General features: G+C 46.2%; 1 protein-coding gene and 1 long non-coding RNA gene across 34 annotated transcripts in view; one reads left to right on the top strand and one right to left on the bottom strand.

Annotated features, from left to right (window-relative positions):
* Positions 1–971: 971 nt before the first annotated feature.
* The window catches only part of MAST4 (microtubule associated serine/threonine kinase family member 4), a 632,749-nt gene continuing 614,424 nt past the window's right edge, over positions 972–19,296 (bottom strand). For 32 of the 33 annotated variants that reach the window (XM_077117360.1, XM_077117394.1, XM_077117361.1 and 29 more), the window contains 5 exons: positions 18,920–19,149; positions 18,248–18,370; positions 9,964–10,100; positions 7,784–7,965; positions 972–7,441 (listed from right to left, as the gene is read on the bottom strand). In XM_077117360.1, the coding sequence (XP_076973475.1) occupies positions 3,543–7,441; positions 7,784–7,965; positions 9,964–10,100; positions 18,248–18,370; positions 18,920–19,149 (4,571 nt within the window). In that variant the 3' untranslated portion in view covers positions 972–3,542. The remainder of the gene's footprint in view (positions 7,442–7,783; positions 7,966–9,963; positions 10,101–18,247; positions 18,371–18,919; positions 19,150–19,296) is intronic. The other variant, XR_013158026.1, reaches the window with a different exon arrangement.
* On the top strand, positions 6,946–9,164 carry LOC143647391 (uncharacterized). Its single transcript, XR_013158027.1, has 3 exons — positions 6,946–7,028; positions 7,494–7,594; positions 7,699–9,164. It is a non-coding gene; the product is annotated as an uncharacterized LOC143647391 (long non-coding RNA).

The raw sequence follows: 19,296 nt of genomic DNA, 5'->3' as shown, positions 1-19,296 counted from the left end.
GGGACGGTTGATGTGCAGGAGAAAGAAGAGGTCAGGGAGAAGGCTCGGGTGGGGCTGTGGGGACGGTTGATGTGCAGGAGAAAGAAGAGGTCAGGGAGAAGGCTCGGATCTGGCTTGGATGGAAGAAGGAGGGGCACCGAAGACTGTGAGGCCACTTGTGGCCATTTTGAGTTTGAGGTGTTTGAGGAGGAACCAGGTGGGAAATGGCCATGAGGGAATGGAAAGCCCAAGGAGAGTGGGTGGAGAGAAATGCCACAGACCAAGAATGAACTCAGGGAAACATCAAGATTTAAGGGGACAGGTATCCAGAGGGGGAGGAGGAATCCTTAAAAGAGACAAAAAAGAATAGATTAAGGAAGGTAGAGAACTGGGAGAGAGGTCGGTCAAGGAAGACTGAACTTCCAAGGAGATGGCCTACTTTAAGTGATGTCTGGAAAGGTGGGCTTCTGGGGTCCCTGGTGACCCTCACGAGAGCAATGTCAATGTGCCGTGGGCAAAAGCCAGGTTTCAGTGGGGCGAGGAACGCTGAGAACTGTGGGAAATCGCAAATGTAGAGACTATTCTTTCAGGGAGTCAGCTGAGGAGGGAAGGAGGGAAAAGACAAGGTCAAGGAACAGGTGTTCTGAGAGGAAAGAGACAGTAGGGAGGAAGAGAAAGGGTGAGGGCAGAAAACAGTGGTGGATGGAGCAAGATGGCAGGGGAAGCAGAGGAGGTGGTGTCACATAGAAAGGGACTGCAGGGAAGGGCGGTGGGGAAGCTGCTAAGTTCTGAGGGTAAGGAAAAACAGAACAGAGTTAGAGGACTTAATCTTGAAGAATAGACTGTGTATGTGCAAGTTAAAATTAATTAGCAAACCTTTCTAATCAGCAAGAAAAGCAAAAATCCATACTTTCCCTAATAGAGTTATAATCAGTAACGTTTTTGGAGGTGGCATGTAAATGTGCACGTGGGGGAAAAAAACTTATTAGTCATTATCTTTTCATGCTAAATTTTTATTTCAATGTTATGCAACAGCATAAGTATAAATATTTGTTCAATATACAACAATTATGACATCCATAGGGAATTTCTTAAGAGAAAATAAGACTGCAAACACTTTATTGCACAGATCCTAACAAACTTTTAAGCTGGTAAATCTACAGCTGGGAGAACTACCGAGGGGCACATCTTACAATCACACAGAGACTGACCAAGTAGAAACACAGGAGGATTTTTTACCAGCTGATTGGAGAGGTTTAGAACAACAAACAGGTATTACATGAATGCACCCTCAAGTACTCTTTACTCACCCAAAATGCAAAAAAAAAAAAAAGAACACATTTGGCAGAAATGATAATACACTATACAAAATATACATAAAAATATCATTTGTAAACAAGCAGCTAGTTGTGCTTTAAAGGAAACTGGACAGTTAAAAAGCAAAGGCTGTAAACCATGAACTACCTCCCCGACAGACCTGTCCTGATGCCTGAGCACAGAAAGACGGGCTGTGACAACAGCCAAACACAGATATGTATTATAAATGTCGAGACCACTTTTGAAACCCATTTGTGTTCCTGTAAAATGTTTGTTTCTTCTACAGTTTTACAGAGTAGTGACGGGAAATGGCTGGAGCCATATTGGAAACCAAAATGTACGGGCAAGAAGGAGACTTTTTTCCTTTTTCTTGCCATTGCCAACTCATTTTACAATGAAGCACAACCAAAAGAGCTGATAAAATTATGCCTTTGTTTTAGGAGCAGCGTTTACAGCCTTGCTAGATGATTTACAACCCACAGGGCTGTAAGATGATGCTGTGCTCAGACGAACAGTTTTATAGCCTGAAGATACTAAGACATCCCCGAGGGAGTTGGGGTGCTGGATTAGTCGTTGATTAGTTAATTTTCTTTCTCTTCCACCAAAACACAAAACAAAATGAAACGAAAGAGCCTACTATAGATCCCAAGCAACTTATAAATACGTGTCTGTGTGTGTTTTCTCTCAGTGCCTTGGTACTTATGTCAGCAAGTGCCTCTTACAATATACAAAACAAGCCACCAGTAAAACTGCAACAGTTAAAAAAACAAACAAAAAAAGGAAAACCTCAGCACTAAAATGATTTGACAAATTGTACGTATCCCAAGGTATACAAAATTTAAATAAGGCTTAGCAAAAGTAAAAAGGACAGTCACATTCAAGCACCAAATAGCTCCAACAAGTCTCTTTGTTACAAAAATGCTGCTCTTTATTAATCCAGTATTTTTTGCATACAAATAAAGAGATCATGTTATGAAATGTATGGAGCTACTCGATGCATCAGAAATGAATGTGAACCCCAGGAACTTGCTAAAAACAGCAAGCTTCATCTACAACATAAGGCCCCAGCTATGTATTAAAATGTATCTGATGTCCTGATTATTCCTTAATATTTATGCTATGATGCCAAAATCCAACACCCCCCCCCCCCCCCTTTTCCTCAAGAAAGCAAATTTAAAACCTCTTCCAATGCCTGATGCTTATTACTCGACCTAAGTACTCGCGGGTTTGTGTGCGGTCAGTAATTTCTCTTTTTTATTCAAGAGCAGGGCTGGTATAGGCTACTACGAGACACGTGCTTCTTGGACCAGTGGCCCACAGCATAAAGGCCTGAGTTTAAGAGCACAAAAAGAAGGGAAAGGAAGAGCAGAAATAAAGTTGAAGTGTGTCTGTCATCCCCACTCCACCTAGGGCCAAGCCCAGCGTCCACACCCAAGGACAACTAGCCTTGCAGACAGTCGGACCCAGGATGCAAGCAGCCACTGGGATGGGCCGGTCCATGGAAGCAGCTCGCTCCATCAGCCCCTCGATCCCTAACGGAGGACGCCTTCCACATGCAGCGGTTAGGGTAGTTCTTGCTGTATTTAGATCTGCACGCAGCCAGATACAGTACTATCAAACTCTGGTTAGAAACACACAGGAAAAACTCACAATCTAATGTATTCAGGGATTGCTTTCATCTTTAACTCTACTTAGAATGTTTTAACTTATAAAAATGTAGCCTTCAGATGTCCTCTTAACCCACAGACCAGAGCATACGCGTGGACGTGGAGGTACACAGATATGGGTGTGTGTGTGTATATACACACACACACACACACACACACACAGTTTTAACCGTTTCGTCCATTACTATATCATGATAAGTAAATGGCAAAGCAAAAATCTAATAAACAAAACAAAAAAATAAGCTGTGGTAATTGATGTGATCAGCAGCAAGGAATAGACTCTACATTCAAAACCAAACACATTGCTAGTTATCTACAGAGAAGAATCTTTTTTCCTCAGTGACCTCAACCCTAAAGGTACTTCTTATGCAAACACTATATGGTAACAGTTTTACCGGTTACAACTGGGAAGGCATTTGCAAGAAGGTTCCCTCTTTCTGCCCTTCTCTCCCCGCTTCCTTAGTGAGGCTCTGAGCTCTGCCTGGAGGACACGCCCACACAGTGCTGGTTTCGAAAGGTAGTCAAGACACAGTGACACGTTCAGGCTGGGTGTCCAGTCTTGCCCGGCACTCTGCCCCATTACGAGGCCTTCTTGTGGGGGCTGCTACGCAAACTCTCTTTCCCCCGCCTCTGCCGCACCACAGAGTCCTTCTCAGAGGAGAGGGTGATGGGGCGGTCAGCACTGGGAGCTGGGGCTGGCCTGGTCACTTCCCTGCCTGCGTTCTGTCTCCTGGTGGTGGGAGGCTGGCCTGGGGCAGGCTCTTTCCCTTTGGTTTCTCCTGGGGTGGCAGTTACAGAAAGGGCCCTGTCCCGGTGGCCGGAGCCCCCAGCCAGATTTGGGTCGAGATGGTGAGACTGCAGAGCGATAGCGGCGCTCGGAAAAGATGGCAAAGAGTCGCTCTTTGTCATTTGGGTTTTGCCACCTGCCCCTGGCAGGGACTTCCTGGGGTCCCTGGTGCCAGGGACGGCTGGCTCAGCCATGCCCACGCGGGCCTCAGTGGGAGCGGTGTCGCCGCCAGCTGTGGAGATGTCTGGAACTCCTAGCCTGGCTGCAGGGACGCTGGAGGAGGAGCTCAGACACTTCTCTGGGAGGGCAGGGGGCAAGAAAGAACTCTGCCCGGTGGCCGAGGGGGACCGTTTCATGCCTCCAGGCTTGCCTGGCTCGGCCAGTGGCTTCTGGGGACTGCGCCCTTTCCCCTTGGCCTCTGGTAAGCCCTTCCCCATCGCCACCGCTGGCTTCTCTGCACCTTTCGGCCAAGCCTCGCTGTGCGCAGGGGAAAGGCTGGCCTCAAGCTTCCCGCTCTCTGCCAGAGCATAAAGTGCTTCTGTGCATCTTTTCCCTTCCGGCTTCCTGTCTGGGGCGGCGGCCTGCTGGCTTGGGCTCTTGTCTGTCTGCTTACACAGAGGGAGGCAATCTTTCACAGTGGATGGTTTGGGGTGCTTTGGAGACAGGTTCTGTTTGTCACCCACAGGCGGACATTTCTGGTCTACCAGGCCGCTGAAACCCAGCTGTCCTTGCCTTGGCAGCTGCGTGGGCTTCTCCAGCATCTCTGGGACACGCCCACTGTTGGCGGGCTTCAGCTGGGTGTTCTGAGGACCGCCTGGGGTCTGCAGTGGGAGGGGAGACCCACTTCCTCCCTGGCCAGTCCCATCGCTAGCTCTGTTCTGAGAGCCTGAGGCGGCGGGGCACACATCCAACACCCCCTTACAACTGCTCTTTCCCTCTTTGCTGGAGCCGCTCGGGGGCGGAGGGGCGGGCTCTTTGCCCTTGGCAGTTCCAGCGCTTGGTTTCAGTGAGGAGAGGGGCCTGTCTGGGTGCTGAGCCTTTGAAGGGGAGGGGTCGGAGCCAGGCCTGGGCATGTGGCTGCTGCTTTCATGGTGCACAGCAGCGGGCCTGGGAGGGCTCTGGAGGTCCTGGCTGGGGTCAGCAGCAGGGAGCTCAATCCCAGGTTCTCCCCCTGGAGCACGGCTTGGCAGACTGCAATGCTGCTGAGCGGCCAGGCTGGGGAGTTCTTTGGTGGTCGGTGGGAGCTGAGGGCTGCCGTTGAGAGGTCTTTGTAGAGGTGGTTCTTTCCTTTCGGGTTCCTTGGGACTATCTTTCTGCAAGGAAGGGAAACTGGAGAGCTTTGCACTCCTGCCGCTTTCCACACCTGGTGGCTGCAGGCCCCGCCTGGCGGGGAGGGCCTCGGGCTGGGGCTCTGCACCTCCTGCAGCCTTGCTCGGCTGCCTCTCGCAAGGAGCCCCCACTGGGCGCCAAGGGGGGTCCTCTCTGGCTGGGGACCTCATCTCGTCCTGGCCTTCCTTGTGGTTCGTGTTTCCACAGGGCCCCTCAGCTTTCTCCGGGGCTTGGGTCTGGGTACAGCCATCTGGGCAGGCCCTTCCCGCAGAAGGGAGATTTTTGGAGTTGTCGCTGGTTCTAGCAGTTTCTGGAGAATTCAGCTCCTTGGAGGGGTCTCTGCGAGCGTCGGCCCTCATGGTAGGCCGCTCCCTTCTGGCGGAGGAAGGATCCCTCTCAGGTGACTCCCTTGGGCTCGGCTTCTCCCTCCAGGGGCTCCCTTCAGGCTGGAGAGGGCCGCGGGGCGGGGCCAGGGTGGGACCCACAGCACTATGGGGGCTCTGGCCTGGGAAGGGGGGGAGCTTGGTGTCAGGGGTAGGGTCTTGGGGCTTGGAGAGGCCGCCCTCCGTCCTCTGAGGATGGCTTTCTGTGACTGTCACTGGGTTCCTGGCAGCAGAATGAGAAACTTTCCTGTCCCGCTTGATTTCTGGGTCAGGCTGGGGAGCTGCTGGAGAATTCTGGAAAGCCCAGCTGGGAGGCTGGAACCGAGGCTCCAGCAGGTAGGATTTGTTCATTTTTAAGCTGGCAGGGCAAGGCTCCCTCTGACCGGCCGAGAAGCCCTTGTTGGTGCCTCCAGGGAGGGCAGGGGACCCCAAATGCCCCAGGTCACCGCCCAGGCTGGGGCTCTGCACAGGCTCTGGGGAAGGCAGCTCAGTCTTGGAGGCCTGAGGTCCAGACAGGAGAGCAATGTCCAAAGTGCCCTCAATCGGCTTCAGGCATGACACAGACCTACCCTCCAGCTTATACTCTGAGGGGCTTTTCCTGACAGGGGACTCAGGGGCAGCCAAGCCTGCCTTTTCCGCTCCGTTTTCCACCCGGCCGGCTAAGGTCTTGAGTGGAACAAAAGAGGCCACGCTCATCTGAGCCGCGTGGGCGCCGCTGACACAGGCTCGGGTCTCGGGGGCCGGCGGGCTGTCCTGCTGCCCCACCCCAGGCCTGGCTGCGTGCCCCGGCGGGCATTCATGGGGGCCGGGTGTCGCCTTGGGCTTGAGCACGGGGCCGAGGCTGCCGTCCTTGCCTTCGAGTGACACTTTCTTTCGAAGGTGATCGATATTGGCAAGCCTGCCGTCTAACTTCTCGCATCGAGGCAATTCCCTGGCCTGGGCCGCCTTCTCTGGGTTTTCGACCTTCCCGGGGGCCGGCCGGTCGGCAGGGTGCCGGGGTCCCTCCCGGAGGGGGCCGGGCGCGGAGGCTCTTTGGAAGTCGCAGGCGCCCTGGCGGCTGGCTGCGGTCGCGTCCGAGGAGGCCCCGCCGTCGCCGGCCCGCGCGCTGGCCGTTTTGTGCAGAGCGCCCTTCAACAGGCTGCCCGCGGGCTGGGCCTCCGGCACGGGCGCTTTGCCTTCGAAGTGACCTGCCCCGCCTAGAGCCTTCGCGGGCACTTTCTTCCCCCTCTCGTCTGGCCTCGAGGCGGCGAGGTTTTCCAAATCGCTGCCCGAGCCGTGGGCTTTCGATTTCGGGTGGGCGTCGGGTTTCTCCGCGAGGCCGTCCGGCTTCTTCACCAGCGCCTTGGCCGCCGGCTTCTCCCGGTCCACGTCGTCCGCCGACTCCTGCCTCCCCAGCTTCCGCGCCGCGGGGCGCTTCAGGCAGCCCTGCTCCACCGGCCGCGCCCGGCTCAGGGGGGGCGCGTCGCACACGCTCTCCTCCAGGCTCGGCCACGCCGCGTCCCGCGGGGGCTGCTCCCGCGGCACCTCCTCCTGGGTCACCTCCAGGCTGTGCTTGCGGGAGCACAGGTGCTTCTTGTCGCTGCCGTAGGAGGGGGACAGCTTCTCCTCCGACTGCACGCGCTTGAGCAGCGGGGACCGCGGGGGCTCGGCGCTCTTGGGCCTCACGATGTGCCTGACGATGGTGGGCGGGGAGTGCATTTTGCTGGGAAAGGCCTGGGTGATCTTGGAATTGCCCAGGGAGTGGCCCAGCAGGGGGGACGGCGACCGCTGGGGGGAGGTGGGCTGCGGCGTCGGGGAGGGGGTCCGGGCCAGAGGAGAGAGCGGGATGCTGCCGGCCGACTTCCGCCTTCCGGACCGGTACCTCTGCCCCCCGAGCTTGGGGGCCAGACCGTGGAGAGTGCTGGGCCGGATGTGCCCTGACCCCGCCGGAGAGTTCGGGCCACTTGAACTCGGGGAGCTGCTCTGGGAGGAATTAGTACCTGGGGGTGAGAAACAAACACTTGTTTTTCCCTTGTATCGACCCCCCCCCAGCCCAGACGATGTCAGGTTAACAGAGGTAGAGGTCAGCAAACTGGGTCAGCAACTCACTCTGGTGAAATAACCCTGTTCAGAGAAACCTCACCTGCACCAAGGTGAGCCCCAGCTCTTCTTCTCTTACTTAATGGCCAGGATATGTTATGACCTTCCTATAAATCCTGCTCTATGCCACTTACATCCTCTACCTGCTCTCCTACAGATGAAAGAAGCGTCATGGTTTTGGGACCTGAGATGATGCCTCTCACCTGCCCTCCACTCCATCGTCCTCCAGACTGGGGACTCACCAGATGGGAAGTCAGGGGTGGAGCGACAGCTTGGCGTGGGAGACCGGGGAGACAGACTGTGGGTGGGGGAGCCGGGGAGGCTTTCTCCCGATGACAGGGATCGGTTCAGGCAGGAGAAGCTCCGGCTGGTCTGGAGTAAAGGAGAAGGCTGCTTGGCTAGCTTTTTGAAAAGGGATCTCCTCCTAGAGTGAAAACAGGAGAAAGCTGGTCAGAAGACGAACCAAAACAACTCACCGCCCCATCTGCTCTCAGCACGTCTCCCTGGCTCCCATAATACCCATGGATTCGGTTTAGCAACTAACTCTGTGCTGGAGACATTCGTTTGATGGCTGGCACAGTCATTTTCAAGACTAGGATACCACGCTTATATTCAAAAACTGCTTTTATGATTTAGAGTGGAGTATTCTTTGATAACATACAATGGAGGCTTTCTCAATTGCAAACCCTTTAAATAGAGCTGGGAAGATAGAAAATGAGATACTAAAAATACATTTTTTCTTATTTGTTAGGTTTATGAGGAGTATAACCTTTGCCTGAAAGCTTCTGAATACATACCCCTAAATACATGGAAGCTATTTAATTAAGAGATAATGCAAAGCAAGTTTCTTCTGGAGGGAAGACCATTATCTTGGACTATTGTTCTTTAAGGTGATACACTGGGCAGGGGGCTTCATCTACTGAGCTTGTGTGCTGTGCTTATTCCATGAGGATGTAGACTGTACAGTTAAATAGAAACATCCAGACAGGTAAAGGTGAGGCTTTTCATCCTGGCAGGACAGCAGGCAGCATGTAGCAGCCATAAAAGCATGTGTGCATTTAGTCGATGAGCACATCTTGCTGCAAAAAGCACAGCTTATAAGTGCACGTAGCTGCACCAAGTTCTTCTACCATCAGATAAGCCTAACTCACCCCTGGTCAGCTTAAACAGAAAGTTTAGACATTGTTACTCCTTGAAACAATTTATTCTACATGACTTAAAGCGCAATGAAAATAGAAAACACAACATAAAAGAGAAAGATCCCAGAGCTTGTGTATGTGTGTGTGTATAATTTTAACCAAAATAATAAACAGGCTTGGGTTAAAAAGTCAAATAGTTCTATAAACTTATAATGAAAAACAGCAACTCCCTGTGTACTTTTCCCCCACTTCCGAGAGACAGTACTTTCAACTCTTTTGGCTGTTTTTTCCTTCTATTTGTCTGCATATTGCAAAATAATGTGCTTACACTGCTGTTTTCTAGTTTTTCAGTTTTAGAAATAATCTGTCAATATCCTACTATAAAAGATAAGAATTAAGTTCTCTGATACAGCACGCTTCCATCTTCCAACAAAATAAACTTTCCGTTTCCTATTCCTCCCAACACAGTTAGATCACTGGTCTTTTCTTATTTCACATTATAAATACTGTTCACACTCGGGCATGTAAAATACAATTCGATCTCCTTTCTTTTATAACTTTGTTGTCCTGGAGTTAGTGAATCAGTCCTTTTTCATTTGCTATTTTTCCACATTTCTATCAACAAAGATCCTTTTCATATGATCTGAGGCATCATACCTGAGAGGGTTAAAGAAGGAATGCTTTGCTTTGTACAGGTTGCAAGCAATATTCCTACCAGGTTCACACACACCCATCTCACTAGTGCTGGTATAGAGCACAAAAGATATTCACCATTGCTTCCCAGGATGCGAACACTGAATTAGATTTTCATTCAGTAAAATAAAATCCTTTTATTTCTACACTTATCTGAAAGCTTTAAAGAAATAATTATTTTAGAATATCTAGCATTTAAAATAGAGCAACTGTTTGGTTTTAGATAATACAAAGGACAGAACTGAATGTAGATTCAATGTTAAAAAGTGCCTGAAGATCCAGGCCCTCACATCCAACTCCAATGAAATGAGGTCTACGGGCTTAAGCAGAGCAAAGAGCTTCTCATGGTATCCACAAATGGTGAGAGCAATTTAAATCCTTCTCCAGTGTAAATACATAAATCCTATTACTATGAAAAGGAATGCATTTAGGAATATGAACTTTAATGTATAAATACATGTAAACCATACCATAAAATCTCTTACAGAGAAATACATCTTTCTCATATGTAAGCATGCAAATTAAGTAACAAATAACTTTTTTCCAACATGGGTATACACCAAATTTCACAGAACACTGATTTAACTAACCTTTCTAGACTTTCTTTCTTCTTGGATTTCTTACTCCGCCTCACCATCCGGCTCTTATAGCTGTTTTTCCTGGCTGGTCCTGTTTTGATAGATGTGTTTTCAAATGGGGTAGCAGTGATTGACACCTTATTTCCACTCTGTAAAAAAGAGGGAAGTGGTATTAAAGAGAAATGCCTTCATGAAACCAGATCAGAGCAGAGATAAGGGACTCAAAGAGAAGACAGAGGAATATATATATATGGCCCTTCCTTTCCTAAATAGCCGTTCAGTGAAGTCCTGACACTACAGAGACTGGGTGGAAGGAAAAATGTGCAGTTGATTTAAGACGGCAGGCTCTGAAGTCCACAGATCTGAGTTCAAAATCTGAGCTCTGTGACCTTCACAGTTGGCTCACCCTCCCTTGGCCTCCCTTTCCTGTATTACCCAACAATGTAATCATACATGTCTCCCAGGGCTCATCCGGGGATTAAATGAGATCAAGTTTGTAAAGCCTTCAGCACCTAGTATGTGTGACACGTGGAAAAGGCTCTACAAATAACAACTGTCTCCTCCATATGTATTAAGTATAAATGTGCCTGGGGGACTGTCTGCTTTTTGTTGCTTTCTTTTTCTTTTTTCTCTTCTTTTGTGTGTTTTCCTTCGGCCTAGAAATTAATTATAAAGCAGCAAAACTGAATGGAACTTTTACTTTTAATGATATTATCGCCATAAAGCCTGGCAGTATGCAGAGCTGGGAAAAGTTTATGCCAACAAGTATGAAACAGCCCCTCTTTAACCAGGTCACACATGGAGAAATAATTCCTGGTTTCTGGGCCCTTTCGCTCAGTCCTGGCACAGGGCTTGCTCAGCAGGTCCTGGGGATGGGTTTGGGAATGCAACCAGAAGCCAGGCTCTGGGTGCCTGGGCAGGTGGGCACGGCTAAGTTCCATCACCCCAGCATCAAAGACCTCTTCTGCTTGAATTTCTTCATAACCAGGGGAGAAACAGGTGCTTTCAGAGTCAGAGATGGCTTTGATGACCTTGAAAACACTAAACATAAGTAAGGAGAAGGACCATTCTAAAGGACTGTGCCTGGTAGAAACCTAGCAACTTGGCTGGGTCTAAGGGTTCCACATTATGGGGAGTTAAATATGGTTGAGTCCAGAAGCAGAAGAACAGGGAATGACTGTTTGAGGCTAATGCCTCCCTCTTCCTACCTCCCTCACCCCTGATTTTGGAAGTAATACATGCTCATTGTAAGAAGAAAACAGTACAGTATAAATAAAAATATAAAAATCATTGAAAAACCTACTACTTAGCTACCACTGATAATTCAGTATATTTCCTTCTGGGTTTTTTTTTGTGCACATAATATATGTGCACAAATATAGATATACTTTATAAATATAATTTTAATCTTACTATATTTACAGTTTTAGGCTGTTTTTTTATATTTTACCCGATATAATTTGGATGAAATTTCCCTTCATTAAATATTCTTTAAAAACATGATTTTTATTGGCTATATAATATATTCCTTTAGATGAATCAAAATTTATTTAACTATTTCCCTTTTGCTATTACTTTACATTCTTCAATTCTTATAAGATAGAGATAAATTTCCTTATCTATAAATCATTTTCCTTAGGTATGTAATCAGACCTAATAAAATGAATCAAAGGGTCTACGTGAATTTTTTAAAGACGCTGACTACATACTGAAACACTATTTTCCAGCAGGATTGTGTCAATGTATAGTCTTGCTAACAGGACATGAGTCATTTTATCATATAGGCTTATGAGAACTGAATATTAACATTAAACAAGTTACCAATTTTATGGGTAAAATCATAACTTGTTTATATCTCATTTGACTATTGAAAAGACTAGAGGCTATCTCGTTCATTTTAGTAATTTGTATTTCTTTAGAGAATCGTTTGTTCATGTGCTAATTCATTTTAATATTAGCATATTCTTATTGATTATAAAGAGTTCTTTAATATTAAGAATATATAACCTTATACCTAATGTTAAATTTGTAGGAAATATTTTAGGGAAATGGGATTTGAACTTGCACAAGAGGAAAAATATTTTTTAATTCTTTTAAAAGAATAAATTGTACATTTCATGTACAAATGTAAAAGCTTTAAAATAGACCTTTATCTCATAATAGAAATTGACATCCTATTTATTCCTTAAATGGAAAATCCAGCTTCTAAGCACGTAAGGTCTACTAACGAAGGTTCCTTAGCATGGGGTCTTCTCTCACAAACTGAGTAAGGCCATGCTGACATTTTTGTTTTCCTGATATGCCTCAGGTGAACGAAAGGGACAACAACCTTGGTTGGGAGTCTGTCTGTCATTAAAGTACTTTCAATCCTTTTCCAAATTCATGCACAGAGGGGGCATGGAAGGGCAGTAATGACCACTGGAATTGTTCTACTGTGGGAGCCAATTGAGACTGAATTCAGTGCTTTCATATAATCAGCATGAACTTTTTAATCTTTATCTAAGAGGCCAAAAATGCCACCTAGCATTTGAAAACATTCGATTTTCAAAGAATTGTTCACATATATTCTCTTATTTTATTTTCACAATGCTTTGGAAGGATCTGAAAGGTGGGAAGTGATTGCTATCCTTGCTTTATAGATGAGGACACTGAGATCCTCCTCCAGGTGCTGAGCTCAGTGGAAGCCCTACCTTCCTAGGGCTGACTCTCTAGGCCCCCACACCCCAATGCCCTTCCTACCAAACCCACCCTCATTAAGGGCAGGAAATACCCCGACCCTCTCCAAGCTCTCCTGTGCCCAGCAGAATGCACGGCTCAGAGGTACTTTCTAACTAGGTACTTGACAGACATGACAAATGATCAAATTATCAGTCCACCAAAAAGAAAGTGATATAAAGCTATCATAAACATTGCATAAGAAATGCAAACAGTGAACATTTCTCATCAGAAAATAGTGAGGCTAGGGCTTGCTGGATCAGAGCGAATCACTATGTTTTGTACAATTGTACCTTTCCCCTTTAAAAACCAACTCCAGTTTTCTCTTTCTTGTTCCTACATATGACCATTCCAGAGCACAGTTCCTTCGACTTTTGAAAAGAAATGTCAAGGTGACTTCCTTAAAGAGCAATACAGACACAAAGGATACACAGTGCAAAATTTTTTTGGAAACATTAATGATGAAGACAATATTAAATGATTGGAAAAATACCTTTATAAAGAATAGGCAAGAACAGTGAAGCCCGCCACCTGGTGGGTCTATCCAGCTACACGAGGGCAACCTAAACTTGGCTCACTGTGGCTTACTGGGGTCAGGTATATTCCACTGCTTTCAGAGAACGAGTGACCTCCTAGAGCGATTCTGGGGCACTTGTTTTAAAAATAACAAAAACTTGGGGCCAGTAGATTATTAAATGTTCAATAAGTTCTCTTTTACTTTAAACTATTGATGTGATTACTGCATGGTATGAGGGAAATTATTTTAAGCTGTTGAGCTGAATATGATGGCAAAAGTAAGGATACTCAATTTCTTCTCTCTGTCTTGCTATATGACAGCTGATTGGCTGGCCTCAGGCTCCTCACTGAGCTAGACTGTTTTTACATCGCCTTCTCTGTCTACCTGCATCCCAGTCCTAATCCACATCCCTGACAATGCAATCCCAGCTATCTTGAGCATTTTATTCCATATGTGAACTCCATACTGGTCCACTCATGTATCTTCTGCCCTTGCACTTTTACACACCTTCTTCTTTTTGCCTAGACTGCCTTGCACTCCCATCCTGTACACTGAATCTCCACCCATTCTTCCATGCCCTGCTTGGACAACCCTGGATTCTTCGAAGCTACCCTTGTCCACCCTGGTGGACAGCCGTCTTTCCTTCAGAACTTCTGCAGTATTTCCAGACTGCTCCCTGTGTTTAGCACTGTGACTGCAGGCTGGTATTACCACTGTCTTCCTGTGTGAACATCAGACCACCAGCTTTTGGGAGTCGAAGACTCCATGCACGGGGCAGTGTGTTGTTGGAGGTGAAAGCACAGGCTCTGCAGCCACACTGCCTGTGTGGTTCAAATCCTCTTCTCCTTCCTAGCAGCAAAACATGGCTGATTTGTTAACTTCTCCCTGCTTTAGTTTTTTCACCTGTAAATGGGCACATTTACATTTATAGCACCTATCTCACAGGGTAATTGTGAGGATTACATGTGTTTATTTGTGTAAAGTGTTTAGAACAGAGCCTGGCAGGGGGACATATTCCCTCTCTCTAGGCCATTATTCTCATGTGTCATTTGCTGTGCAACCTTGCAGTAGTTAGCCCAATACTCTGCACACATCAGGGGCTCTGCAAATGTGAAGACAGTAAAAACACTGCCGTATGACAGTCTCCATTCTAGAGGCTACCCTGAGTTCATGGAAAGGAACTTCCGAAGCAGGGGCTGGTAGTTTTATGGCTTCTCTTATGGATCGGGAATTTAAACTAGTGCTATACTAAGGAAGAAAGATGACTGATGGAAAGTATCTGGGATTAGCGATGTTAAGTTAGGCAGGTTATCCCATAGAGAAGGAGAGATGACTGGGTCATCATGACCTCTACTCACCACTCTAGTGGGTGAAGTAAGATTTTGGTCCATTTAAGAAATTCTTTTCTAAAGACTGATGCTGCCTAAAAGCTGAACAGAGATGGTTAACTCCTTGTGGCAGGCGAGGTTTGAAGCAAAGCTGAAATAGCACCTTTTAAGGGATTAACATATCCAATGGGGGTTGAACTGGATAACCCTGAGATTCTATAATTCCATGGATAAAAGAGCTGTGTGATTTAGGATGAGTTTCCCTGTCCATGTACATCGGCCCTTCCACGCCAGGTTCACTTTGAAGATGTGAGGGTGCATGAGACCAAATGTGAAGCTGTGAAACATGGAAAATGCTGTCTGTGTTCTTATATTTCAACAGATAAATAATGTGCATGCCTTTCTAAACATATTCACACAGCCCTATTTGATGGGTCTTCCACCTTTTTCTGAAGGTGGCCTGAAATTTTACAAAGTGGTCTGCAAGTATAAACCATGCAAACAGCACCCAAGGGTACTAAAATACAGTCACTACCCTGCTGTTAAGCCAACGATGGCACACAGAAGCCTGGGGTTGGTACTAGTCACTTTATTCATTTTGTCCAAGAATCATTGGTTAAATTTGGAAGATAGCTGCATGATTACACAGTTCACTGAGAAGATAATTAAATCCCTTGTCTCCTCTTTGTTTCATTACCCCTCTTGAGTGTTTCCTTTATGAACCAGAGGCAGGATCTTCTGCTTGGATTTGCGGCAGAGAATGCCATGGCCTCAAAGGGTGCCTAAGGCTCACCAATTAACCACTGACGCAAGGGATTTCAGTAACACGCACTTGACTAGACCCAGGAATAAAGGGTTTAGGTTCTGGAAGGTACTCGGCAACCAGATGAGGGCAAGACGTTGTAAACAGCATTCGATTCTGCTAAGAGACCTTGCTGGCTTTAAAGGAAATGAACACTCAGATTTCACAGAAGCAGGGATAAAGATTTTATAATGCAGAATCACATTAAAATGCTTTAGAAAATAAATAATGAAAATGGTTAATTATGTCTCAGCAAAATAAATGCCTATTTTCTAAATACATACTCTAGTTTATTATTTCACATTCTGACTTTATTTCTCATTCTGATATATGATACAAAGTATGCTGTGGCAAGACATAATACTGTTATAAAGAACGTAAAAAGCAAAACATATATTACTTTTTAAAGCCCCATTGACTTTCTTTTAGTCCCTGCTGCCGAGATTTGGAAAAAGGTTCCAGTTGGATGAATGACAACTAAGTGAAACTCACTTATAACACACGCTTATTTCTAACACAAAGGATCAAGTGAGCTCCTAAGAAAGCTCGAGGAACATTTTTGAGATAGTAGGTACCTCTGTCTGCCTATTTTTAAAATTCATGACCACCTAGAAAGGGATATATAGAAATGGATATAGGGGACAAAGGACAAAAGTGTCTCTGGACTCTTTTGCACTAAGGGTGGATCCACGAACCAGCAATGGGGCAAGCCTGGACAGCAGATCAAGTGTGCTAAGAGATGAAGCTAGTATCTTTGTATCTTTGCTTGAATTTTATCTTAGGCAACTGAGGTCATTTCAGGTGACTTTCACAGTCTAGGAATCTCAAAGTCAGCAGTCCTGTTCCGCCTCCCCTTTCTTGGACACTTACTCTGAAACAGTCGTCTCACCCCAGTTAGACAAAGAATATTATCGGAGGCAGATGGTGAATGAAACTAAAGATTCAGATATTTTCCATGTAGGCGTCAGAAGAGGCATCTGTTTCTAGTCAATAGCCATATAAAAAAATTGTGGGCCAACTCCGGCCATCATAAGGCTTTCACTACCAAATGGAATGGCATATACATCAAGATATGGGTCAGGACACAACAAAAGCAGTTTTGTGTTGCTTGACTCCTCCCATGGCAACTGTTTGACAGCAAGCAAAGGAAATTAGTCCACCCCAATTTCACAAACATTTATCGAGTGCTCCCTGTATACCAGGGACTGAGCTAAAATGGCAGGGTTTTGCAGGAAGCTTGACCATAACTCCACATTTAACATGCAAGGCTGCTGTCAGATTTGCTATGGCCACAGGCTGATGTCCAATGCTGCCTGGAACTCTGTAATGTCTCAAGATTCAATCCTATCCCTCTGTGCTCAGGAGCATGAATTCGTGAGGAAGCTGGCTAGTGTTAGGGGAATATGCATGGGTGCGGCAGACAGCAAAGCCAGTCACCAACTCCCAAGGGGCCTGAGCCCAAGGCCAAAACCTCACCAATGCTGTAATCTAAGTAACAACAGTACTCGCCTGCGACCTACTACTTGACACGGGATCTTTGGATATACCCACTATTTACTACTCCTGAAAACTAGACTGGACCCCAAATCTCCTGAGGAACACACTTGTGTTGCTAGGGGAAAGACAGGGAAAGGGGGGAAAAGCCATTGAAGTGCACTTGCTATTGAAAACTTCTGCATACCCACTTCCCCATAGGGCCTTCCAAATTTCTAATTTTCTTTCAAGTTCCAGCTCAATGTCACTTTCCCGTGACGCCTTTCCCCACTCTTAGAACGTTCTCTCTAAAACTATTTCATTCCTCCCTTGCTATGACCCTAATTACATTGCATTTTATCTGCTTACCTATGTCTCTCATACGTCTCGAGGACAAGGACCACATCTCAATTCCTGCGTTACAAACATCTATGGTACCTGCCTCAGTGCGAGTGCTTCAGAATGCTCTGAATAAGTGCTATTTATATGACGTGTATGTATTTATGCTTTGTCTCCCTAAATGGGCTGTAGGTTCCTTGAAGCTATGGCTCATGTCTCTATGCCTGGTAGCCCCCTTACAGAGTCTAAAGCAGAGTGCTTGAGAAGAGATAAGAGGTCATACACACATTTCTTCATTTGTAAAGTAATTCTATTAGAGATAATGACAAATCACAGGTCATAGATAGTCTTTTCTCACTGAAAAAAATTAAAATCAAACTCAAAGTCATCTTTGTTTTAAGTCAAACCTACCTTTTGGAGTTATGATGTCATATTTTAGATGCCAAAGCAAATAACTCAACAGAATTGTCTGAGATTCAGTATACATACTTCCTCTCTCTCTTTCACTCATATTCATGCTTCCTGTGACTCTCTATCCTCTTACATCATTGGCTTTATTTGTCTTAAATTTTAAATAGAAATTGGTCTTCATTCAAATTCATTTGTCTGGGGGGGGGGCAGGCCTAATAATTAATGGAAACTTTTTTCTATTACCACAGATTTTTCTAATTTTTAGTGCCTGTGTATAGTCACAATTCTGTCTTTCAAAGGAAATGAAATTCTCAGACTCATCCCTCAGATCCACCTCACAGCTCATTACCACTGAGTCCCATTCTACTGAATGTCCCTGAAGGAAATCACCTTTAGGACAGTTAATTTCCAAACAGATTTCACTGTGTGAGGTACACAAAAAGAGGAGAACTCTTACTATGCATAATTTAGAATGAGAATCAAAACTAAATTAGGGAGTTAAGTGTGGACATATAAAAACATTTTTTCATGATATAAAACTAGAAAATTCTTAGTATCTCTGTCTTTCCATTAAACTCTGGGCTACTGAAGACTTCTGCACTGATGACACTGAGGGCACGTGCATGTGCCATAGAGATGTCAATCTCTTGCTACTAGTTCTTTCTGGCAACTGACCTCATCTGCACGACCATGAGGTAAAAGAGACATCACCTTTAGTAGGAGCTCTATGACTTCAGTGTGGACAAGGCCATGCACTGGTTCTCCATTGACGTGTGTGATCAGATCCCCAGCTTTCAGTCCCGCCTGGCAAGCTGGACTTCCTTCCTCCACATTCTAAAGTCAAAGAAGAGAGTATATTTTTGTAAGAAAACAAATGACAACCCCAACACCTACTATTTCTTCTCTACAGAATATTCTGAATTAATTAGCAAATGATCCTAAACTCTTAATGGGAAATCAAAAAGGCATGGTTCCTACTCCAGTTCTGGTATAACTGTAAAGTAGGATAATCCCTGTGGTTCCTAAAAAAAATCCAGGTCAATGGAGAAGGTAGTTTGTAAAAAGGCCAGGAAAAGAACTAAGAAAAGGAGAATGAGGGAAGGATGGAAATAGAACTTCTTTTGACTGTTTCCACCAGGATGGTACACAAGTGTGGACAATCAAATACGGAAATGGACAGAATGATGAGAACGCATTAGTTGTTGCTCAATTCAATTCTACCATATAGGTAAAGAGAAAGAACATTAAAAGAGAAATTAAAGAGGTCCTCAAGGCCAGCCTCAGAGAAAGTGCCTTTGATCCTGCTAGGCCTTTGCCAATAGGTCCATTCTCCAATATGGCGGGAAGTGGAAGCTGACAAGTAAGAGAGGTTGTCGGTCCTACCCAGACGATGTGATGCACTGTGTAGATGTCGCTGTCTCCCACGTACACCCTGATGGCTCGAATGGTGAAGCCATAGTTCTTCCCTGAGCTGTGGATCACAATGGGCTGATGTGGACTGGCAGAAGCTGCTGGAGAATCTCGGCTGGGAGAGGAATCCCGTGAAGAAGAAGGGTCCGAGGACAGGGAGTGGGGAGACATTGGGCTTCCCAGGGGGGACACCGCAAACATATCTGCAACAAGAAGCCCATCATCACAGCCCGTCCGGTTACCCAAATGTCCACGCGGCCACCCTGGCCGCCTTAGCCCTGCCAAGACTGGGAACTCGGTCACACAACAAATCCTTTCATTTGCAGTAGCCAAATAAAGAATCATACCAA

This window comes from Tamandua tetradactyla, chromosome 9 (assembly GCF_023851605.1).
Source record: "Tamandua tetradactyla isolate mTamTet1 chromosome 9, mTamTet1.pri, whole genome shotgun sequence".
Taxonomy (NCBI): domain Eukaryota; kingdom Metazoa; phylum Chordata; class Mammalia; order Pilosa; family Myrmecophagidae; genus Tamandua; species Tamandua tetradactyla.
The sequence above is the reverse complement of the archived record's forward strand: the minus strand, read 5'-3'. Positions and strand labels throughout refer to the sequence as shown.